The sequence below is a fragment of the Polypterus senegalus genome, chromosome 9 (genome assembly GCF_016835505.1).
Source record: "Polypterus senegalus isolate Bchr_013 chromosome 9, ASM1683550v1, whole genome shotgun sequence".
NCBI lineage: Eukaryota > Metazoa > Chordata > Cladistia > Polypteriformes > Polypteridae > Polypterus > Polypterus senegalus.
Window position 1 is genome coordinate 95,604,874 of NC_053162.1, and position 23,219 is coordinate 95,628,092.

The 23,219-nt window shown below is 36.6% G+C and overlaps 1 protein-coding gene across 1 annotated transcript in view; it reads left to right on the forward strand.

Annotated features, from left to right (window-relative positions):
* cdh13 (cadherin 13, H-cadherin (heart)) overlaps positions 1–23,219 on the forward strand; it is a 1,331,220-nt gene that overhangs the window by 1,293,985 nt on the left and 14,016 nt on the right. Inside the window, exon 13 of the mRNA XM_039763495.1 lies at positions 4,401–4,619. Within this exon, the coding sequence (XP_039619429.1) occupies positions 4,401–4,619 (219 nt within the window). The remainder of the gene's footprint in view (positions 1–4,400; positions 4,620–23,219) is intronic.

Sequence of the window (23,219 nt, forward strand, 5' to 3'; positions counted from 1 at the left end):
GTAGTGTTAAGACTAATCCTGTTTTAAATGTTATAGTGTTGCCTTTTTTTCTGCAATCACTGAGCCAGTAATGTGTTGATAATGGAACCAAGTTCATCCTTGAAATTTGGTAGAAGTATTATATTTTTATTAGGCGATCTATTGTATTTGCAATTCTTGTCATGTTTTATGCTGCTAATATTTAATCTTCTTCAACTCCTCTATTTAATTTTACTATAATCAGTCTGCAAAGAGTGGTCCATCTGGCATTCATGCCAATGCTAACTGTTTCTTAGACATACTCTAATCCTGTTCACTGAAAGCAACTGTTTTCTATTTCCCTCTTCTACAGAATCAAATGCATCGGCTTGCAACTCTTCAGTGTTGTGATAATTTCTCTGTATGCTCTCATTAACCCTCAGTTATACCATATACTGAAAACTCAACTGCAGTACAACTTTTCTATACTGTCTGCATGTGTATATTTTGGAAAATATTATTAGTTGCTGGGGCTCATTACAGAATCCTCTGGGTAGCATGCTGGGGACTAGGAGCATTTTTAGTAATCTGCTAAATTAACTGCACGTGAAGTCAACAGCTGAGTAAAATACAGTGGCACAAACCTTTACAAGCAATTGATAAAAGTCAAGTCCAATTACCAACAAGCTTGTTGTCACTTCTCTTTTATCTTTTTCTTTTGGTGCAGTGCAGCTTGTTCAGCTGCTGCCTCCGCATTTTAGTTGTTCTTGATCTCGTACATACAAGATGATTGTTTTAATGTAAATTCTTACTTTATTTATGTTAGCTGTTCTCCAGTTTTAACTTGAAAAGACTTGCTAGAATTTTGCCCTGTCTCCCGTCAATGTTTGCGTACGATGTGCACTTCTTCATATCTGATAATATTCTGATATAATTGTAAAGTTGCATACACTACTTTGAATGATTAAAAATCATAAAGAATGACTTACATTGTTTCCATTTAATAATAAATTGAGAAATCAAACTTTAAAAATTTATCTGCACTGAAGGTAAGATGCTTATGACTTTGTAATTAATAAGCTTAGGAAACAATCTCCCACTTAAGTGAACATTATTTTTTTAATTAAGTTGTTCATTTTTAGCTGTCTTGCATGGATACTTGCAAATATGGAGGCTGAAAACATTGTCACATTACTTGTTAACAACAGTCTAGGTTAACAGGACCTAATTAGCTTTTGTGACATGTTTATATTTGTTAGAATATGCACATTTGTTAGAGAGAGAAAGGTTAGGAGCACGCACTGATACAGTGCATTGCTGCACCCACCACATGACAAACCAACTTAGGATCCCAGATTAGGACCTGAATGCAGCCATGCAATGGGTGACACCTCAGCACCACACTGGAGTACCAATTCTGCCACCAACCCCCAGGTTTCCCCTGCAGGTTGGAGGGACAACATGCAGGGCTGGATGCAGGTTAACGTCATATCAAGGATGGAGCAATTACAGGTTAAGGGTCTTGCTCAAGGGCCCAACAAAGTAGAGTCACTTTTGGCGACATTTGTTAGGATAATGGATAAATCTTTCGTTTATCATCAGAACACAAAAGATGAACATTTTTGAGAAAATCTAAAGGATTATTAAAATCAAGATTTATATGCAAATGCAACTTTTGGAAGTATTCAGGAACACACAGAGTGGGTGGCTATAGAGGCTCAAGGCTCTGACATTTAATCCAAGTGCCTCTTTTGCTAGATGACTGAATCCAGCCAGTCAAATGGTTTCATTTTTTTCACAGCTAACTAAGAATTTCCCATTAGGACCTATTTAATCTCTTCTGAACACAAGTTCCTGCATCTGTACAACATACATAGCGGAGATAAAAGCCATAATGTTTCAATGTAGGGCACTAAACCTGTGCATGTTGCATTTAAACTTTATGACTAGTCACAATGAGAGGATAAACAGATTTTTCAGAACACTGTACAATATTAATGCACCAAACCTTCTGTTTTGAGGATTTTGTGTTTAGGAGAAAATAATTTTTGTGGTATAGGTGTGGTATAGCAGGTCCGTGCTTTAACAATCAGGAGACCTGTTTTAATAAATAATTAATTAATTGGCTGGCTCGATCTCCATGGGTGTGCATGCTTGCGCAGCTGTAGCAGGTTTGTGGAGTAATTGGGGCAAGACACACCTTCATGTGAGGGTGCGGTCTGTCTCAGTTGCTTTATTGGCTTCTTGCAGTGTGCAATTGAGGCGCTGCACCCACAGAGACATATAAGGGAGACACAGCACAAGAAAAGGGGAGATAAGAGATGAATGGATAAAAGGAAAAAAACATAGACTGGCCAGTGAGAGGAGAAAGGAAGGACAGAGGTTAAAAGAATGGGAGGAGAGATGAGAGAGTGTGAGCGAAAGCCCATGCGGGATAGAATGGAGGCACGTGGTCGGGCAAGGAGCCCGAGGCTGAAGAGAGGGTGCTCCTACTGACTGGTCACTCGGGAGTAGGAGCAGCCTGACCTGCAGTGTCTCCCGCAGATGCTGAGGGACAGGCAGTGGGGAGCTAGGCCTGGATAGAATGGTTGACTGCACCTGTTGGTTTGGTGTCTCCTCGGTTGCCAGATCCCATATGGGATAAGCTGAGGCAACGTCGGCATTTAGAAGGCAGCATTGGGACACGTGAGTTTTAAGAAACAGTGGACAGTCTCTCGGATTTAAACATCTGGTTTTACAAAAATATTTATTGAACTGTTTTTAATCTCCACTTATTTACTGAAGATTTGCACTGCACTTTTGGATACTATTTGTTTTGATTCTTTTTAATAAAAGCACTTTTATGCACCTTCCCCTTGCTTTGTGTGAGTGTCCTCATCCTGCCGTCTTATCCCTCAGGTACATTCAAGAGGCTCCCTAGATCAAATGAGAGAATGGAACTAACCCGCTTTACCTCAGCCTGACAGGCCCAAACAAAATTCAGATTTTGGGCAGTGTTCAGATTGGTGTGTCACATACAACTCTGGAATCTGTTTGAGTTTGATTTTGTTTTCTAATAAGTGAACATTTATTTTGATTATGAGTTAAACGTGTTTTTGAAAGTGCTTTATAAAACCTTATATTAACAAGTTACAAACATTATTTAAGTAATGCAGGTTGTTGGTTCATGTACTTTCAGGCAGAGAGCTAGATAGATTTATTTTACCTGTTGGGGTAAAGTATAACTTTACTAAAGCTTAAGAAAAAAAAATCCAAGCTGCCTTAATGCCTTTGAAGTTACTTTGAAATATCCTGTAAAATTACAACACAGGAATTAAAGCTGGCAAAAATGTACACCCAGGTGTTCTTTCTCCTCTTCTAAGCTTCTAGTCACCAAAAGGTGACTGTACATTTTGGAAGAAATGTTTTCAAATGTAAAAGCTGAAAAAATATGCTCTAAAACTTCAGTTTATTTGTAATACCTTCCATGTAAATTAATTTTTTTCACCTCATTTGTTTTGTACAGGTAAATTATTTATAGCCATATGCCAAAGTCATTTGCAGATTTCTAGTTTTCCACATTGCTGTATACACTAAAAATTGTAATGTTCTAATTTCACATGTACATTCCATTATTCATTTAGTGTACTATATGGTAATTATCTTTTAAACAAAGACTCAGTCATGAATAAAATACAAGGTTAAATTAGAAACCTGTAAGTTAGTCATAGAATAATTTAGCAATAATGTGTTTTGATTGGTAAGCCACACAAAGCTCTCACATAAAATCAGGAGGATAGGTGCTAATTGTTCTGTATGAAGTGTCAGTAAAAATGCTTATGCAGAAAAATGTTTAATTTGTTTACCCTCATCACACTCAATTTATATTTAGAATGTGCAACTGTTAGGCATAGCTACAGCTCTCAGCCATGAAGTATCTCTTGTCTGCCACAGGCCTTTTTTAGACTTACTGTTTCACTACATGTGAAATGCATCTCGGTAGCTTTATGTATCTGAAGATACAATATGGCCGAGCTACTGACCTCACAGCCACAAAGTAAAAGTACAAAAGCTGACTGGCAGAATGCCACCCTTTAGGCTAACAAGATTTTTAGCACTCATGGAAAATTTCAACTAGATCTATTAGATAGCACACTTTCATCTCAAATGCATTGACTTTGCATATTTGTTTTATGACTGAAAAGTTTTTTTTCAGTAACATTTGGCCAGTATGATCCAGTGGAATGAGAAGGGAATCAAAGGAAAAAAAACAGTACTATAAGGACTCAAATTTCAAAAAGAACTAGCAGTTGACCAGATGTACATGCATACTGTAGGTTAAGATTTATCATTAAGGTGCACAAATGAAATGTGTAAACATGTTCTGTTTGATCCCATTTAGGTAGATTTGTGCTATGCAAAAAAATTCCATCTGTTTTAATCAGTTGCTTTCTCTTTACCAGATACCCATGTACAAGTCAGCCTTCTTCACAGCCTGCAACGAGCCAACTACAACTTGCCAGTCATTGTGACAGATGCAGGCACGCCTCCCTTGACCAACAGCACAGAAGTTAAAGTTCAAGTGTGCACTTGCAAAAAGAACAAAATGGATTGCAACGGTGCCAACACTTTGCACATCAGTCTGGCCCTTCTCCTCAGCATTTCATTCATCACTTTGTTTTGTAAGTTACTCTCCTTTTTCTCTTCTTCATTTCTCTGACCTAATGTACACCAATCATTAGCTTCTCTTGCATTAAGGGTTGCCTTACAATAATCATCATATAGTACTTGGCTTGCAGGTGTGTTTTTAAATGTATTTTTGTTTTTATTGGATGTGTAGAATGCATATTTGAGTATGCAAAAGGTTTGAAAATGTTATCAGAGAAAAGAGTGTGCACTCTGTACACCTGAATATGTCAAGTGCCACCTTTAAACTGTTCTGATTCTGTACTTTAGTTACCGGTAGTTGAAATCTGGAAATGTTTGGCCAAATTGAAAGCATGAATGCTTTAGTTATATTATTCAACAAGCAAAGGTTTTGACTGCCACTTATCTTTTTTTTTCACATTGCCCATGTACCTTACCTTTAATTAATGATTGGGATTGACAGTTTACATTTTCTATACCAATAATCAATCTTTTAAATCACACTATCAGTCAGCCTTTATTATACATAATACAAGTGAACCTAAAAGTAATCAGATCTTACTTAAAATAGCAGTAATTTATTTGTCTGAATAAAAAAAAAATTAGCAAAAGATTGTATAGATCAAGTAACAGTTTTAGATGACATATATGTATAGGCAAACACAAATATGTGTGTATATAAAGGTTTAAACTTACAACTCTTTATTATTTCCACCACTGTGAGTGGATGTGTGCAAATGGTTGCAGAATTGACTCAAAGAAAGGCAACAATGGGCTATGGCACAGAGAACATTTTCTGAACCAAACACACAATGTCAAAAACAGATTCCCACCGGGAAGAGGGCCGAGACTCAATTGAATTTATTTATATGATTTACTAAAAAGTGAAACAAGGAGACACCCTGAAGTCAGCAATGTTCAGATTTCAGTTCATATGCAACACATGAAATATAATGTAAATAAAAAAAAACATTTTATATCTAGAAAGGCAAATATTACATATAAATGCGCAGTGTTGTTTTTAGTTGTCAAATACAAGAGAAAAACAGTTGGGGATCTTTATGGACAGATTACTTCTTCTGAAAACACTCTTTCTCTCTCTCTCTCTCTCTTATATATATATATATATCTATATTTATATAGTAAAAGCTACCCCGGCCACAGACAGACACGACAACGCAGTTTCCACCACACACACGTTAATTTACAGCCAACAATATTTACTGTACATGTATTTACAATTCACAGTTCTTGGTTCTTCTGGCTACCTCCACTCCTGTCTTGTAAGCTCCGTCCTTCTTCCACTCATCTCCAGCTCTCCAAATGGAGTAAGGCGGCCCCTTTTATCTGGCCCCAGATGTGCTCCAGGTGCCTGATGATGGACTTCTGGCTGCACTCCCCAGTGTGGCGGAAGTGCTGCCCTTGCACCCGGAAGCACTCCGGGCATAAACCATCCCTGGTCTGTCAGCACTTCCTGGTGTCCCAGAAGTGCTGTCCCCCAGGGATCAAGGACCGGTCGGGTACCCAGGGAAAAGACGTGCCACTCTCCTGGTTCCTCCTTCCTCCAGGCATCCCAGCGGGACAGGGTTCCTGGCCATCTATCACAATATATACACTCACACTAGGGGGCTCCGACCCCTGCTCACTTCGCTCTTCCACCCACCCCCGGGCTTGGTTTACTGGATATACATATTTCATGGGAATTATGCACAATAAGGAGAAGCAGCAGTCAGATCATCTGCACGCTTGTTGCTGCTGACGAGCTACGTGTTCTGCTTGTTGCGCTGTGTGTCGATCATTTCAAAGCCTATACAGCAGCTGTCCTTTTGCCACTTCACTTCTCTGCCACTCGTGTTGTGAATGGGGGGTGGGAGTGGGGGGGATAAACACACGCTAAGGAGAAGTGGTCAGATCATCTGCTGGCTGATTGCTCCTGACAAGCTGCATGTTCTGCTTGTCGTTTGTCGTTGTTTTAAGAGCTGGAAGCACATGAAGTGTGTCTGCCCAAAGCATTCCAACAACTGCTAGCTTAGGTGTCCGTGAACTTGTTTTAAATGTTATCTCACTGCCTTGTCTTGCGCGACGTCAAATTGTCTTACGAGAAGATCATGTCTTGACTCCTGAGTCTCCCTCCCAATAGTTTTTTTTTTTTATATATATATATATACTGTATATGATATATAATAAATATAATAAATATGTTTCCTTTGCACTATATACAAGTATAACCTCTTGACACATTCGTTTCCCAGCATGCTTTTTAACCCAACCATTAACAACTCTATTTACTTAATGCACTATATATATATACACACACACACGTACATATATACATAAAATATTTTTCATTATGTAAGGTTCCAGTTGTAAATTCATGCAAAGGGCAAATGACTGATTTAAAACCAATGTCGTGTGTCAGTGTATATCTTTGGGACACTTGCCCAATGCATCACAACTATATAGCATCAGCACAGTTCTTCAACCGCATGTCTTGGCTAAAATCTCTTAAGACAGTGCATTTTACTACAAAAAGTAAAGGAGAGTAAAATTAGACCTCAATGGTCTCAGTTTTCTTGGTTGCAGTTAAGTCATTTGTGTATATATACATAGATAGATCTTTATTGTTATTGTCACTTTTAAAAAGGAACAACGAAACTGAAGGTGCAGTCAACTCAGTGTGAGGCATAAGAGTTAAAAAGACAAGAAGAGAGAAAATAGTAATAGACCGAATAGTAATAAAAGTATTTTACAAAATATACAAATTGCACTTGTTGACTTAACGTCTATATTTCACATTGGAAGAATGATATGGAGCAGTTTTATTCTGAGTTCAGGGCCATAATTGCTTTTGGATAAAAGCTGTTTTTAAGGTGGTTTGTCCAGGTTTTCATTGCTCTGTATCTCTTGCTCGATGGCAAAAGCTGGAAGAGGCAATGTCCAATATGTGATGAATCCTGTGAAATGTCTATTGCTTTTTTGCGGCATCAGGAAGTGTAGATTTGTTCCAGAGTGGGGAGTATACAACCAATTGTTCTCTCCGCTGTCCTGACGACCCTGTGGAGTGCTTTCCTTTCTCAGGAAGTGCAGCTGCCGTACCACACACACAGTCCGTATGTAAGCACACTCTCGATGGAACAGTGATTAAAGGCAAGGAGCAGAATTTTGGAGAGATGGTTCTTTCTGAGGATTCTCAGAAAATACAGTCTCTGCTGCGCCTTCTTCAGCAGCTCCTTGGTGTTGGCAGTCCAGGTCAGGTCATCCTCCAGCTCAATGCCCAGAAACCTGAACACCGGGACCTTCTCCACACAGACCCCACCAGTGGTGAGTGACTGGATGTCAGTTTTGTTTTTACTAAAGTCAATAACAAGCTCCTTCATTTTTGTGGTATTGAGGAGCAGGTTATTGACTGTGCAGCACTCTGACAGCCACTCCACCTCATCCCTGTATGCCAGCTCACCCTCCTTGCCCAAGATGAGTCCGACCATCGTCATGTCATCCACAAACTTTATGATCTTGTTGCTATGGTGAGTGGGGACACAGTCATATGTATAGAGGAGCAGGCTGAGCACACAGCCCTGCAGCATTCCGGTTTTGAGCCTGAGAGCAGTGGATGTGTGGAGGCCCAGCCTGACCCTCTGATAGAGACGAGACAGGAAGTCCAGTATCCAACTGCAGGTGAGTGATGGAAGTCCCAGATCTGGCAGTTTGGACACCAGTCATTGTGGGATGATGGTGTTAAACGCCGAGCTGAAGTCTACAAAGAGCAGTCTGGTGAAAATAATACATAAATAAGTAATGCACCTTCCACCAATAATAAAGACCACTGTGTAATACATATGCAAAGTCCTTACTGTATGTGTCAGTAGAGTTTTTTTTTTGTTTTGTTTTATATTAATAACCCCATTTAATCAATCCATCAGCCTAACATTAGTACGTATATTAACTTACTAAATATTGTCATATAAGCCAATGGTAAATATCACCAACTCTTCAATTTTGTGTTAATGATTCCCATCAGTGGTTTCTTGGAGGTCATTTGTGCATAGCTTAGTATCATAATGCCAGAAGCATTCAGTGCAAAGCAAGAGTTCATAGTGAATGTGGAGCAATTGTGTCAAAGTATGTATGCTCACTGACCTACACATAAGCGCAATGTAATCAAGTACTAGTTGGCAATCACTCTAACATTATGGAATTATGGAAATAAACATCCACAGAGGAAGACCAGACATCATGGAAATTTCAAAAAAAGAATTTCAGTTTAGGTTCAGCTTCAACATTAGTTTCAGTCTCATGTTGTTCTCCAAGATTGTGTGCTGTCTGTTGTTCTTTATTATGAATAAACAGAGCACAACATTACCTGACATGGTTAAGATTCCATTGTTTATCCTTTCACACACAATATATTCCATATATTACTTTCTACTGCTTTGATTAATTGTTAGAAATAAACATCCAGGTAACAAGAAATTTTGTAAAGTACAGTAGAAAAAGTGGTCATGTGTTTTGTTAGTGGATGTAGCTTCTCTAACCACTGCTGTGCCTGCCCTGCTATTATGCCATTTTTCACTACAGAAGTGTGTAGTCTTGGTGTCATCAAATTCCCCCTGTATCTTTTATCAAACATGTTATTGAATTGGTCATGTTTACTTGAAAATCCTACAAAGGCTTTGTTATTTTGTGACACAGAGCGCTGCGCAGGCCCTCTGCCATGCCTTTGTTACACCATGATTGTGCTGCTCTAATAGGCTCTACTTAGTGCATCATCTGGGTAGCTTGAAAAGCTATAGTATGGACATAACGGTCCTGCTAGAATTCTTGTCTATATCAATACCTTGAAACACATCTAACCCAACCGCTAATGTTGCATCATTTATGCTTGAACTCAGTTAAATCTCATTAAGTACAAATCATTTACCTTATTTTCAAATCACACAAAAGTCTAGCCCCATCTTGTCTCAGCAGGCCTTTCCATTACATACATATCCTAACATTCCTTTTAAAATCTCGCAGTCCAACTTTCTGTTACATTTCCCTTAAGATTACATGGATGACCGACTATTTAGCATCTCCTATTTAAAGCCCTGAAGTGTTTTCCCTTTTAAGCATGTCATACAGTTTGTGTGCACCTTCTGAGACCATTTTTTGACAGACCGTATCACTGTTTTGTGTTCCTTCCTAAGGCAGGGTTTTTATATTGTAGTTTACTTTCGTACTCGTTTATGCAGTTATTTAGTAATGTACTTGATTTTATCATATCCATGCAAGGATATCTATCTATCTATCTATCTATCTATCTATCTATCTATCTATCTATCTATCTATCTATCTATCTATCTATCTATATCCTTGCATGTCTTGAAAAGTCATTTTAAACAAAATGTATTATTAGTTGAGTAATACTAGTCCCAGAGCAGTCTCCACAGTTTTCAGGGCTGCATTGTATAGTAGTCTATTTAAGGGAGTAAAGCAAGGGCCCATTTTAAATAATCTTAGATTTTTAATTAAAGTGAAGCATTTTCATTAATACTGTCAGTCTTCAAAATAGGAAATCCTTAAGCAAACTTGACTTTTTTGATAATATGTTTACAGACAGAATGGTATATAAAAAATAACCTGTTTATTGCATTGTTAAAATAAAGATCACTAGATGACCTTGGGAAATTATCTTTAACTTCATTAACAGGGGTGCACAATCAGTAGAGTTTGTTGAAATAAGCAGTTATGAGAAATCCAGAGGCAATCTTTTCTTTCAATCCCTTTCATCCCTAAGTGCCAAGAGTCAATCCAGAGTAGAAAAAAAGGGCAAAAAAGGTCTCTTTACCACAAGAGGTATTATGGATCTCAGTGCAAAATGAGTTCTGTCAGCCTCTATCTGTCTCCTAGCACAAGGGGCACAGACAGCTCAGATTTCAATTCCTTCATCAGGAGCCTGACCCCAGACACTGGGAGAGGAGGCTATGAAAAATAGAAGACAGGAGCACAGTGGCTGCCAGCTGAAGATTGTAGAGGTGTGAAGGGATTATTTCTTTACACCCACACAGTAGCTTAGTTAATTCTACAAGGAAATGTGCACTCATATACATTGTGTTCCCCACAAAAACTGGTTATTGAACGCTTTGGATTTTACAGTAAAATATACAGTGTACACTTATGTCAAAGTGAACATCCCCAAAGGATTAATGTTTTAACTACCATAGTAATGCAATGAGTTTTAGTGCTAGTATTAGTCTTCACTGTATCAGGTTCATTAACATGCTTGATTACTTTCTTTAGTATCTGATTCATTATTTTGTCTGAATTACAACACCAAATATGTGCTTAATTAGGAGCATCATTTCATTTATTATTCTTCCTTTGCTTCATTTGCTCAACCATCGCCACCCAACAGGGAGTGAAGCAAGGGCCCATTTTAAATAATTTTAGAGTTGAGTTGGAGAAAGGGCTAATATATGTCTCCATTAAAAAATAATTAGCACGCAATATCCCATGGAGAAGGACCAACAATCTCAGGAAATGTATCAGGTGATCTGTCTGCCAGCAGTAAGGCCAGTAATGAGGCAGTGCGCTTGGTACTTCTCTAAATGCTGTTTTATTTAGAGCTATCTATTTTTTGATATATATATAAATATATGATAATATATTTTGATTTTCTTGGCATACCTCCTTAATCTTGTTGTTTCTTATCTCCTTATTTACTAATCCCCATTGTATAAAATATAGCTGTTTACTTTAATAATGACCTAACATTTAATGGCTATGGACACCCCTCCTCTAATCCCTATGTTTTATTGTTAAAATTTAAGAAACCTTTATTTATGTATTTGCTTCTGATCTACTATAGAAAAGTAAAAACCTTTGTCATTTTCTAGCCCACTTAATAAAAGGCTCCAGACCAACCCATCAAACCTTGTCTATCTCAGCTAGCATATGGCACAATACAGGAACACACCCCGGACAGGGCACCAGAAAGCAAAAACAGTCTTCTAAATAACTATGAAAATAAATACAGGCAAAAAATTAGTCATTCCTGTTGGGTCCAGCCCCTTTTCTATGACAAATCTAAATGAGCCCTGACACAGTTAATTTTACATATTTGTTAGATGGATTCCTGTTCTGTATTTAGGCTTTTTTGCATAAAATAGGTATAAAAACACAGATGTTTAAGAAGTTTCACAGTTTGTTAGTACAGCACTTGGTAAAGACAACATCATCAAGATAATTAAAAGGAATTAAAACAATGGGCTATCAAAGGGCATTGTTGAATATTTGAACATTTGATTGAGAAAGACTTGAATGACTGCGGTGGGCTGGCACCCTGCCCGGGGTTTGTTTCCTGCCTTGCGCCCTGTGTTGGTTGGGATTGGCTCCAGCAGACCCCCGTGACCCTATAGTTAGGATATAGCGGGTTGGATGATGGATGGATGGAATTTGAATGAAGAAATCTATCAAAAGGCCTACAGTATGTCATAAATAATGTCTAAATAAATATTAAAATGTGATAAGCGAGGCATATACAAATTAAAGGAGAGTGTCAAAATTAAAGCCATTCTTGAGAAACTAATTTTTACATAAGGTCTATAGCTCAGTAGCCATTTACAAATATCCATCCATTTTCCAACCCGCTGAATCCAAACACAGGGGTCTGCTGGAGCCAATCCCAGCCAACAAGGCAGGAACCAATCCCGGGCAGGGTGCCAACCCACCACAGGACACACACAAACACTAAGCACACATTAGAGCCAATTTAGAATCGCCAATCCACCTAACCTGCATGTCTTTGGGAGGAAACCCACACAGACACGGGGAGAACATACAAACTCCACGCAGGGAGGACCCAGGAAGCAAACCCGGGTCTCCTAACTGTGAGGCAGCAGCGCTACCACTGCGCCACCTGCCGCCCCATTTACAAATATAGTATATTTAAAATATTAAACACAGTTAAATTCAGTAAATGCATATTTTAAGCTAACACCAGTTGACAATGGAGAATCAACAACAATTCAAACATACACACATCTGTGGCCTCTAGGAAAGTTTAAATCAAGATTTCAGCATTCCAGAAGAAACATGGGAGGCATGCAGATCAAATGGACAGAAACTGTATGGCCTGATGAGATCAAAACTGATGTGTTTGCTAAGGCAATATTCTTACATTTTAGAGGCAACATCATGATTAGTGTGACGCATTTCTGTGGTTGGGCTTTAAAGACTTATAAAGAAAGAAGGAAAATGATGTTGAAGTAATACGCTGATTACAATACTAGCTGTGTTACCCAGCAAGGATGAGTTGAGATCTATGTAATCAGCGCAGATCTCAATGTTAATGTCTGCAATGCAACATCTTTTGGAATGTGTGTAATAATAAAATACATTACATTTGTCATTCTAATAGTTGCTGTATCATAAAAATTTGAAGTAATAAAATGCATTATTACAAATGTTTGTGATGCACCATCTATTGAAAACACAAATGCATGCATTTCATTGCTGAAAATGTTTGTGATGAGTCATCTATTGGAATGAGACGTAACAACTGGACTGACATAAAGATACACAAGCAGACACTTATTCTTTCATTAAGGTGAAAATTAGCTAACAAAATATGGCAAAGGCAAAGTCCAAACCTTAATCACATAAGAGATATTATGAACAAGTATATTTATTCTCAGCAGAAGGAATTTTTAAGTGGTTGTGACAAATAATTTCCAAATATCGGCATATAGGATTGATGGATGTATATAAATTGTGTAATAATTAATATGTTTTACATGAGCTCAAGAATGTTGTCTCAGAGAATAATTCCTTTACCTGTTCACTCCGTTTCACTTCATGTAGAAATGACAAAAGCGATTGATTACAATTTACTGTATGTAATCTATGTGCTCCTTGAGAATTTTTGTCATCAGTATCAATTATTGCTGTAAAGGCAATACCATTTAAATAAATCGGATGAGTGAAATTGATAATATGTGAATGAATAAGTGGAGAATGGCATGAGCAACACTTGTAAGGATTATTACTCAAAGTAATAATGTACCTTGAAATTATAGAAATGAGAATACTATTACGATTGTAATTTTGAATTGTGGTTTTTAATGAGGTTTTATTTCTTAATGTCTGCATACTGACATAATAATATTAGTTGCCTAGAGTAAATCTAAAGCAAAGTTTATATACAGTATAATTTTCTCATACAATATAAATTTTTATTAAAATTCCATATCTATACAGCTTCCATTCTTATAGTGACTTCAGTATGATCTGATTTGAAGGTCTGTTGTTGAGACTAAACTGTCTGTTTATCTTCTGTTGTACTAAAAATAAGCAAATGGAAGTAGTTCACAAAAACTTTAGGAAGTGTTTGAAATTTTCCATGTTTTAGTATCCTGTAGGCTTTTGCTTCGTCAAACAAGTAACTGATTTACAATAAGTCCTCAAATACCATACAGACTCATGACTCATCTAGTAATGAAGTATCAAACTAATAGTTTTATTGGTATTACTCAAAGTAAGAAACCCTGTGTTGAATAGAAGCAGCTTTTCAAGTCTGCTCCCACTAATTTGGTGTTAAGGACGGCTATCTAATGTTGACTTGTGCTTCTACACAGCGTGATACCAGTACTGTGATGGACTTTGCCACATACAACATAGGCTAACTGGGAATATGAACATAAATGAGCTGAAGTGTTACTCTTTCAGAAGTTATCCTCTCAATCACACCTACTGTCACATTGCTTTTTGATGTCACTACAGAGTGATTCACATTTTTCACTGCTTTAAGCATCTTGACAAAATAATTAGAAAAACAAAAAAAGCAAAACTAACTTCATTTTTAGCCGACTTCTGGTATATAAGCTGCTTATGTTTTTCACACTAAAAACATAACATAAAACATACCAATGATGCCAGTCAGCACTATGAAACACAATGCTGTGTGAGGATCCATCCATCCATCCATCCATTATCAAACCAGCTGTATCCTAACCACAGTGTCACGGGGGTCTGCTGGAGCCAATCCCAGGGATGTTTAATCAAAAACATGAAGGTTTCATTTTAAATTATTGGCAGCTTTCTCAGTTTGGTTAATGTTTAAGCTTGTATATTTTATATAATAAGAGCTATGTTTCACAAATGTCTTTCAAGTCCAATAGAGTGCTTAGAGAGAAAATAAGGCATAAAAGCATGAATTTTAGCATTTCAGAGGGATTTGTTGGCATGACCTGTTGTCATGCTGCTATACAGCTGTATGCAAAATAAAAGAAAAGCAAGCAAAAGCAATCAATATCTCGAGTGTGGTGAAATCCTCATGAAGACAACAGTCACTGGGATAGTACTGTATGTATACTGTCTGTCAATACACACATTTCACTTCAGTTTCCACACTAAATAATGTGAATTATAAAATATTATTATACCCATTTACTTTTTCTGGAATCTATTTTGGCAGCAATTCAAATCATTTTTATTTGGATATTTGGTTTGTCAGCAGGCTTTCCAGAGACACCACATCATAATGTTAGAAACACATCACAAAGAACACTGCCATCAAACATAAACTTAGTACAAATAAATATAATATAGCAGTGAGCATTATCCTTATAGAGATCAAACACAATATATATAAAAATATAAATGACATTTAAACTTTCCTAATGTTTGATGCAAATTGTGGCTGTCCACCCCAATATATAAGCCTGTGGATGTTTATTAAAGTTTAACTTATTTAGAAAGACAGGAAGTTAAGGTTGAAAATACACACACACAGGATGGATTTAGCATGCTATTCAACATTCACATTTTGTTAAGTGAAAATTAATACAAAATGATATCTTTGACTTCATCAATTATGTATTATTGTGATATACAGTACAGGGGGTCCTCGGGTTACAATGCTTCGACATACAATGTTTTAAGTTTACAACGCTCACTCCCATAAAAACTTAAAAAAATTGAGACATGAAAAGGAATAAAGGTAAGCATTTTTTCTGTTACTACAGTACAGTGTACAGTACAGTATATTTATGTCCTTTTCGTTTTTCTCAGGCTTAGATTTTGTGTTTTTATGTTCTAGATTATGATTTTGCAAATGTGTTAAGATAGGTAAGTGACTTAGGCTAGAGTGTGTTTCGACAAAATTTGAGTTACGTGACTGTTGTAGGAACGGAACTGTGTCATAACCCGAGGACCCTCTGTAATTTAAACAAAACGCCAATAAACAAACATATCTTTGTAATAAAAAAATAGGTGAGGTAAAATCTCACCTGACTATTATGAATGTAGGCTTAATTTTATTTTTAGAAATCTGTAAAAACGAATTAATGTTTAATTACTACAGGATAAAATTAGATTTTTGATTTTTTTTTTTGGAAAAATGTTAAGAGAAAGCAGATCCAACAGCAGTGAATGTTTTATCACATTCATAGCCAATTTTGTTTTCCCATTAAGGTGTCACTTAAACCAAAATACAGTCTTTTTTAGTGCCAATCTGTTACAACTTCCTCGTATATGGATATTTTGTCACCTTTAGAGTGAACATAGTTATAAATCCAGAACATGTTTATTAAATGTTAATCAGAGTTTTTAAGTTTATAAATTACTAGCTGTGCTACCCATCTAAGACGGGTTGAAACCTAAGTAATCAATTTAAACCTCAGTGTTAATGTTTAGAATGTTTAATCTTTTGTAAGGTATTTTGCAAAGCATGTAGTAACAAAATGCTTTGCATTTTTTACTCCAGTAGATGGTGCATCACAAACATTTGTAAAAACAAAATGCATTACTACACATGTTGGTGGTGTGGCATCTGTTGGAATGAGAAATGCAATGAAATGTATTACTAAAATGTTTGTGATGCACAAAAGGTGGACAAGTAATTTACACCCTGTGGTTGGCATAGTTGGTCACCTAAGTCATAATAACACTTCACCAGATATAGTTTTATCATTTTGTTTTGGAAAACTACAGCATTTGAACTAAAATTACAAAGTTCAAACTTATTTGCCATTATAAAGCACTGGTTCAAATTCAAACTAGATTTATTGGTCTGACTGATCACAGAGAGTTTAGTACTACTTCGGCCCTGGATTCACTGCATAAGAAGAGAATACAGCCTAATGAAACAACACAACTTGACCCTGATTTACAATAAGGTGGTCTTCACTTTACAATAATTTATACTGGTAATTCAACTGATGATTGTAATGAATAAATATCATTACCAAATAAATAAGAAAATTAATAAGAACAATAAAACAACACACTTTACTGTAAGCAAACACAAACTATATGTAGTACATATATCAGATACTTGCATGTAAAATGTATTGCTGGACTAAGGGAAATAATTTTATGGAGGATGTTTCTCTAATTAGAAGGGTAAGTGAACTTTATGCAGTACTTCCAGTAAATTGGAATTTTTAGGTACTATTTGTCTAATACAATAAGAGTTCATCACTTTGTTTTCCATATAAACATTCTCAGTGAAATCCCCATGATGATACCATTTTTGTCACTCCTTTTATGTGTGTTTGTCATCCAGTGTTATATGGCACCCTGCTCTTAGCTTGAGCAAACTACTGATCACCTTAGTTCTTTCATTAAGTCAAACTAACACACTGTCCTCATTCTTCTTGGATGAGAATCCCAACCGCCTGAATATGGTGAGCCACTCTCTCCAACTTGCTCTTCTCCTGAACATCCATGCAAGTGAACTCAACAGAGCTGGGCTTATGCTCTCCTTTACAGTACTTCAATTTCTGTTGTATTTCCTGTTGTGTCTGTATGCAGAAAGATGACAGATATGCTGTATTCACCTTATAATGCACACTGACAAAATTTTATTTCTCCATGTGGTTGGTTAAGATTAATGAGAAAGTGAATACTTTAAGCATAATAATGAAAAATGTTAGTGTAATAATAGCATGGAAATCATTTTTCTCATATGTAAGATTAAAGTCAACCTACTTCAACAGATAGGGATTCCTTAGGGAGCAGGAAAAATCAGCAATACAAGTTCTGATGTGCTATTAGCACGTGCATAAAAAGAAACTGTCTTTAAAGAATTAAAAGTTGTCAGAAAAGATGTACAATAGAAGTGCAAAATAGGTATGAAATAAAATGAAGCTGCGGGGGTGGTGTGCGACATTTGGATAAAATAAGTAAAATAAATAGGTACAGAAAACATCTCATGGTCCATTACACTCTGATTTCTGTATGCTTATACTCTGTTTATGTGGTGCATGCATATTTTCCTGACTCACAGGTTGTGTATTTTGACTAAAAACAAGCTCTTTCAGTACAAAACCCTTGTAAAACAGTAAATTACAGTATATTAAAATATCAGAAGCAAAAATTGATGTGAAAATAGTATCATCCTTTAAAATCTGTACAACCCCTGCACTTGCTAGCATGCTTGGTGTAATTTTGGTAAAATCCAAAGATATTGAAATAATAATGCTGAGTACTCCATCCATGTACTTACTGAGCATGCTGTTTTTTTTACTGGCTCTTAAGAGAGATGGGTGCAAGGTAGGAGACAGTAGTGATGCCGGCCTCTTACACAGTGCCTTTAGAAGGGCTTTATGCTCCATGAAGGTGTCAATACACTAATGATGTCTCAAGAAATAGTGGAGTATGCGTAAGGTGATAAAAGGGCTGACAGTGATGAGCCTATAGCTCAGGATACACAGAAAGAGGAGAATAAATAACTGGTTCAGCACAATAGTAACATCATGAGAAGAACTGTGAAGAGATACTGAGGTAGAGCAGAAGATTTCTGAAACTAAATGAACTTAAAGGCAAGGCCTGATTAAGACCCCACAGGCCCCTGGTGAGTTAGATCCTTAACTGAGAGATGGTCTTACTTTTAAGAATGTGGCGCGTGGACGCTGGGTCGTTTAGTATATTTGAGTAGGGGGGAATCATTACCCCTTGATCATTTAGGTGCATGGATACTCCATTGTTTTATTCAGCGTTGGCTTGGCTTGGTTAAAACACCCCTTGGTTTCAATGACCCCGGACGCACACTCATAATATCCTGATGGTAGATTTGCCTCTACTAAAAGAAAGAGCTAACACTGAAAAACAAACAGACTAGATTTAAAATAGCAGAGGCTGCTTGAATTTGAACTGGACAGAAGGAAAAAATATATATATATATCCATTCTTTTTCCACATTTGTTTGTCCTACATATCCTAGCAGTAGTGGATGAAAAGCAGGATTTCATCCTGGATGTTATGCCAGTCAGCATCCATACAAACACGGCCATTTTAAAGACATGAGTCTTTATTTGGAAATGTAGAAAATATGTAAAGAAGATACACCTGCATCTTAAGACCTGCAAGCTGACAGTGCTGTGTGACCTTCCACATATAATGTATCTTTAACATTTAAGGGCTGCAAGTACAATCACATATTTCCTTAGTACAATTTTGTTCAGAATTTTGTAAATCATTATTTGTTATCACTATTATTCTTACCTTGTTTTTAAGTGGAATGTAAAGACAAAAGGTATACAATGTATTCAGAATATGAATGAAAAAACACTTCAGAGCTGGAATTAACGATGGTATTTTCTCTGTTTATATGCCTTTTTTAGTATTAACAAAACACATTTTTGAAGTCATTCCACTTTCAAGGAGGTGGTGGTGGGTGGCATTACAATTTGTTTGGTACTTCTTTTACTTTGGCTGTTTAGTTCACATTGAGTAATTTTACTGGTGTTTTTTGATAACTTTGGTAGGATCGTTGTTGCCTTCAATTCTCCAGGATATTTAACAGAAATCTGTAAACATTGTGTTAGGGATTTGGTATTTTTTTATGAAAACCATTCAACTATGAAACAGTAGACATTCAGAGAAACAGCTTGCAAATTCCCCATTGTAAATGCTCCAAAAACCTATGAACATCAGCTGCTAAGCAGTCTGCGGGTCCTTGGCTGAAGACATTGGTCATCTTCTTACTACAGAATTTCATGAGATTTACAGCATGAAAATAGCCACGTGTTGCACTTTCAAAAGCACACACTTTCTTTTAGATGGGATTTTTGCATGTGGCAATTGTTTAATGTCTCTATGTATTGTTCCATTTAAGACCCACCAGCCCACCAGTACAGCAAAGAATTTTTTGTTTAGTGTGCACTATTGTTTAGTACATTTCATGTGGATGCTGAACTAACTGAATGGTTTCGAGTGACAGTAGGAGTGAGACAAGGCTGCAACTTGTCTCTTAACCTATTCAACCTACTACTGGAACCGGTCATCCAGGAGGCTATGGAAGGAATTGAGGCAGGTGTAAAGATCAATGGTGAAATGATAAATAACAGATTCACTGACAACATCGATCTCATTGCTGAGACAGATAAACAGTTGCAATTGCTCACTGACAAAATTGACACCACTAGCAGAAGATATGGGCTACTCAACAATAAGTCAAAAACAAAGACAATGACAATAATTAAGTCAAATGCACAACAACTGAAAATACAGCTTGGAGGATAAGATCTAGACCAGGTGAAAGAATTTGTCTACCTGGGAGCCCTGATATCCCAAGAAGGAAGTTGTACATTGGCTATCAAGAAAAGAATTGGTCTAGCTTCTGCAGTATTTTGAAAACTGAACAAATTGTGGAAATCCAAGAATATAGCAATCAGTACAAAAGTAACAAAGTATGAAACATTTGTTATTCCAGTTTTGTTGTACGGATCACAATCTTGGTGTCTAAGAAAGGAAAATGAAAGAAGAATTGAAGTTGCAGAAATGAGCTGGCTAAAGTAACTAGAATGTCCCGAATAAGAAACAAAGACATGAGGCACATTAGTCTGAGGCAAGCAGTTGATTTAACAGTGGACATTTGGTGACCTCATCGTCAGCGACAAGCTGATGGAAGGGAAAAAAAAATTGTTTAGTGGGCTAAGTTCTCAACCTAAGTCTTTAGTGAAAGGGATTTTGGGGTAGTGACCACTGTTCTTGACCTATCAATGACTATTTCCTATCTAATATTAGTGTAGAGTCTTACTAGATAACATTTGGGTTTTTTTTTTACTGTTGCCAACCTTTCTGAAACTGAAAGCAAGGCTCTGTTAAATGTGGACAATTTTCAGATGCAACAGTGAATTAATGCAAAGTCAAATTAAGCAAAGCTGCTACTGTTTTTGGTTTCTCTTCCGCACTGTATATCTCTAATGGAGCAAATATACAAAGTCTGTCATGTTTGGTTTGCCAATTAAAACTTTCAGACTCACCCAATAATGTGTGTAACTAGGCATTACCCAGTGCCACCTTTCAAAAAGTAGTTGTGCCCTTGGATTAGTTACGTCACCTTTTGCGGCTCTAAAGGTAAACCCTACACCTTCTGTAGTTATTAAGCAGTCTCCAATGGTGTTGTGAGAAATTCTTGCACAGCTACTCCAGCTCAGTGATATTTGTGGGTTTTCAAGAATTAACTGCTTACATCAGGTTCATCTCCAACATCTCTGTAAGAATTACATTTTGACATTGTCTAGCCCATTCTGTGAATTTTTTTTCCTTCAAAGATTTTGATATACAGTAAAGTTGTTTTGGTGTTATGGATCATGTTACTGTGCGACACCCTAATTGGCTTATAGACTGATGGCGTGACATTTTCTAGAATAATCACTTAGAGATAAATTCATGTTTTGTTTTTAATAATGGCAAGTTGTGCAGCTGTGATGTTGCCATTCATGCCTCAACCATGATACTGCCAAAACAAAGCTTGTCCAGTAGGGTAAGGTTCTTACTCTGGAATGCAGTGTTACTTTTTCTAAAAATGTTGTTCTAATAGTTCCACTTTAATCTTACCATAGAACAGTTCTCAAGATTCTTCAGGTACTGTACATTTCTAGTAGCTTGAAGTTAGCTCCATTTGCATTAATCTTATTTTGTTTAGTGTCTTTTTGATAGCAGAGTCATGAGTACTGAATTTATCTGAGTTGGGAGACATGCATGGGGTTCTTTATTACATCATGAAATATTTTAGCAAGAAATTATTTGTCACAGCCTCTTCAAAATTTCTTCTGCTGAGAATGCATATACTTGAATAATATAGCACAGAATGTGGTTCACTGAAATCCCAAAACTTTACAAAAGGCACTGTAACATTTTCCAGACTGATACACATCAACAGCTTTTTTTCTTTCTCCACAAAAGTTTGTAGGAATTTTCCTTTGATCGTGACACAATGTGCCTCAAAGAGCTTTTGTTCTTCCATTGCATTAAACTTACAGTGCCAACAACTTTTGTAGCTACAGCTGAAATGTGACTATGCTCTCCTTAAGCATGTTTCCTATAGTAAATTGTATCTTGTGGCAACAACCAAAAACAAGGACTTTAAAAATACATTCAGGTGCATTTGAAGACTTAAGTAATTGCTTTGAAAGGTGAAGTTTTTACATTTTTATTTATTTACTTCATTAAAGATGGCGAGATAACACTTTAATAAATATTTTTGTAACAAAGAATCGTATTTATAAATAAAAGTGGTAATAAAATGTAATTACATATACAGTGTTGGTAGAGTACACAAAATATATAATGCAGTTAAAACATGAGAGCAAGTTTTCATATGGTGGCTTTCAAAGTCATCAAATGACAAATTTAAGTGATGTATAAATTGCATCAACTGATGAACTGTTGTTGGCTGCTAACTGTAGAGAGTTTAACTGTAGTTTATATTTAAATATAAAATATTTTAAAGTAGTACCCAATAAGGAGTTAAAGTCCAAAAGTGACTCTGCTGGTGTTTTATTATACATGTATTAAGGATTTTTTGCCATCAGGAAGGGCTATGTAATGTATAAAAGAGGAAAATATACAAGCAGACTTAACCTCTGCCAAAATACATTTAAAACACATTTTAATGATTTAATAATTGATGTTGAAGCTAATATTTCTCTGTTAAGATCGATTTCAAAACTCTATGAAAGCTTTTTAAATGGTAGCTTCTGAATTTTCAAAAAGTGTGCTGTTTGAAATATCTCAAGAAAAATTTAACTTTCTTGGCGAACTCCCTTCCTTTAGTTGTCCACCAAATTTTGAAGAAAGTGACTTGCTGGATGCTGAGCTGTTTCATTCAGATAGACAGACATGATTAAGACAATTGGTGCTATTGCATTTTCTGTGAACACATCTAAAAAACTAAAACATTTTTAAGCAAGTTAAGAAAGTGAAACCATGTTAACTTGGGCAAAGCATAATGATGATAGCAATGAAATTTGGTTTTCAGTTATCAGTAGTATATGTCTAGATGCAGTAGTTTTGCCATTAGCCATTGTAACAGATAGGGGCGCTATCACTCCCTTGAACCCCTGTCCAAGACTCCAGACACCAGGTAAAAATCCAATAATTGATTTTATTCTTCACGAACAGTGCACCAAGCACCCTCCTCTCCACTATACTCATTAAATTAAACACAAATACAATAAACCAATCCTCCACACTCCCAGACGCGTTGCCACCCTTCCACCCAGCTCAGCTCACCGTCTGGGAGCTCCCACAATCCTTTTATAGTCCCTGACCTGGAAGTGTTCCAATCCCCAGTCCATGTGATCTTCTATCACTTCTGGGTCAGATCAAAAGTCCTTTTCTTCACCCCGGAAGTACGTCACTTCTGCCGT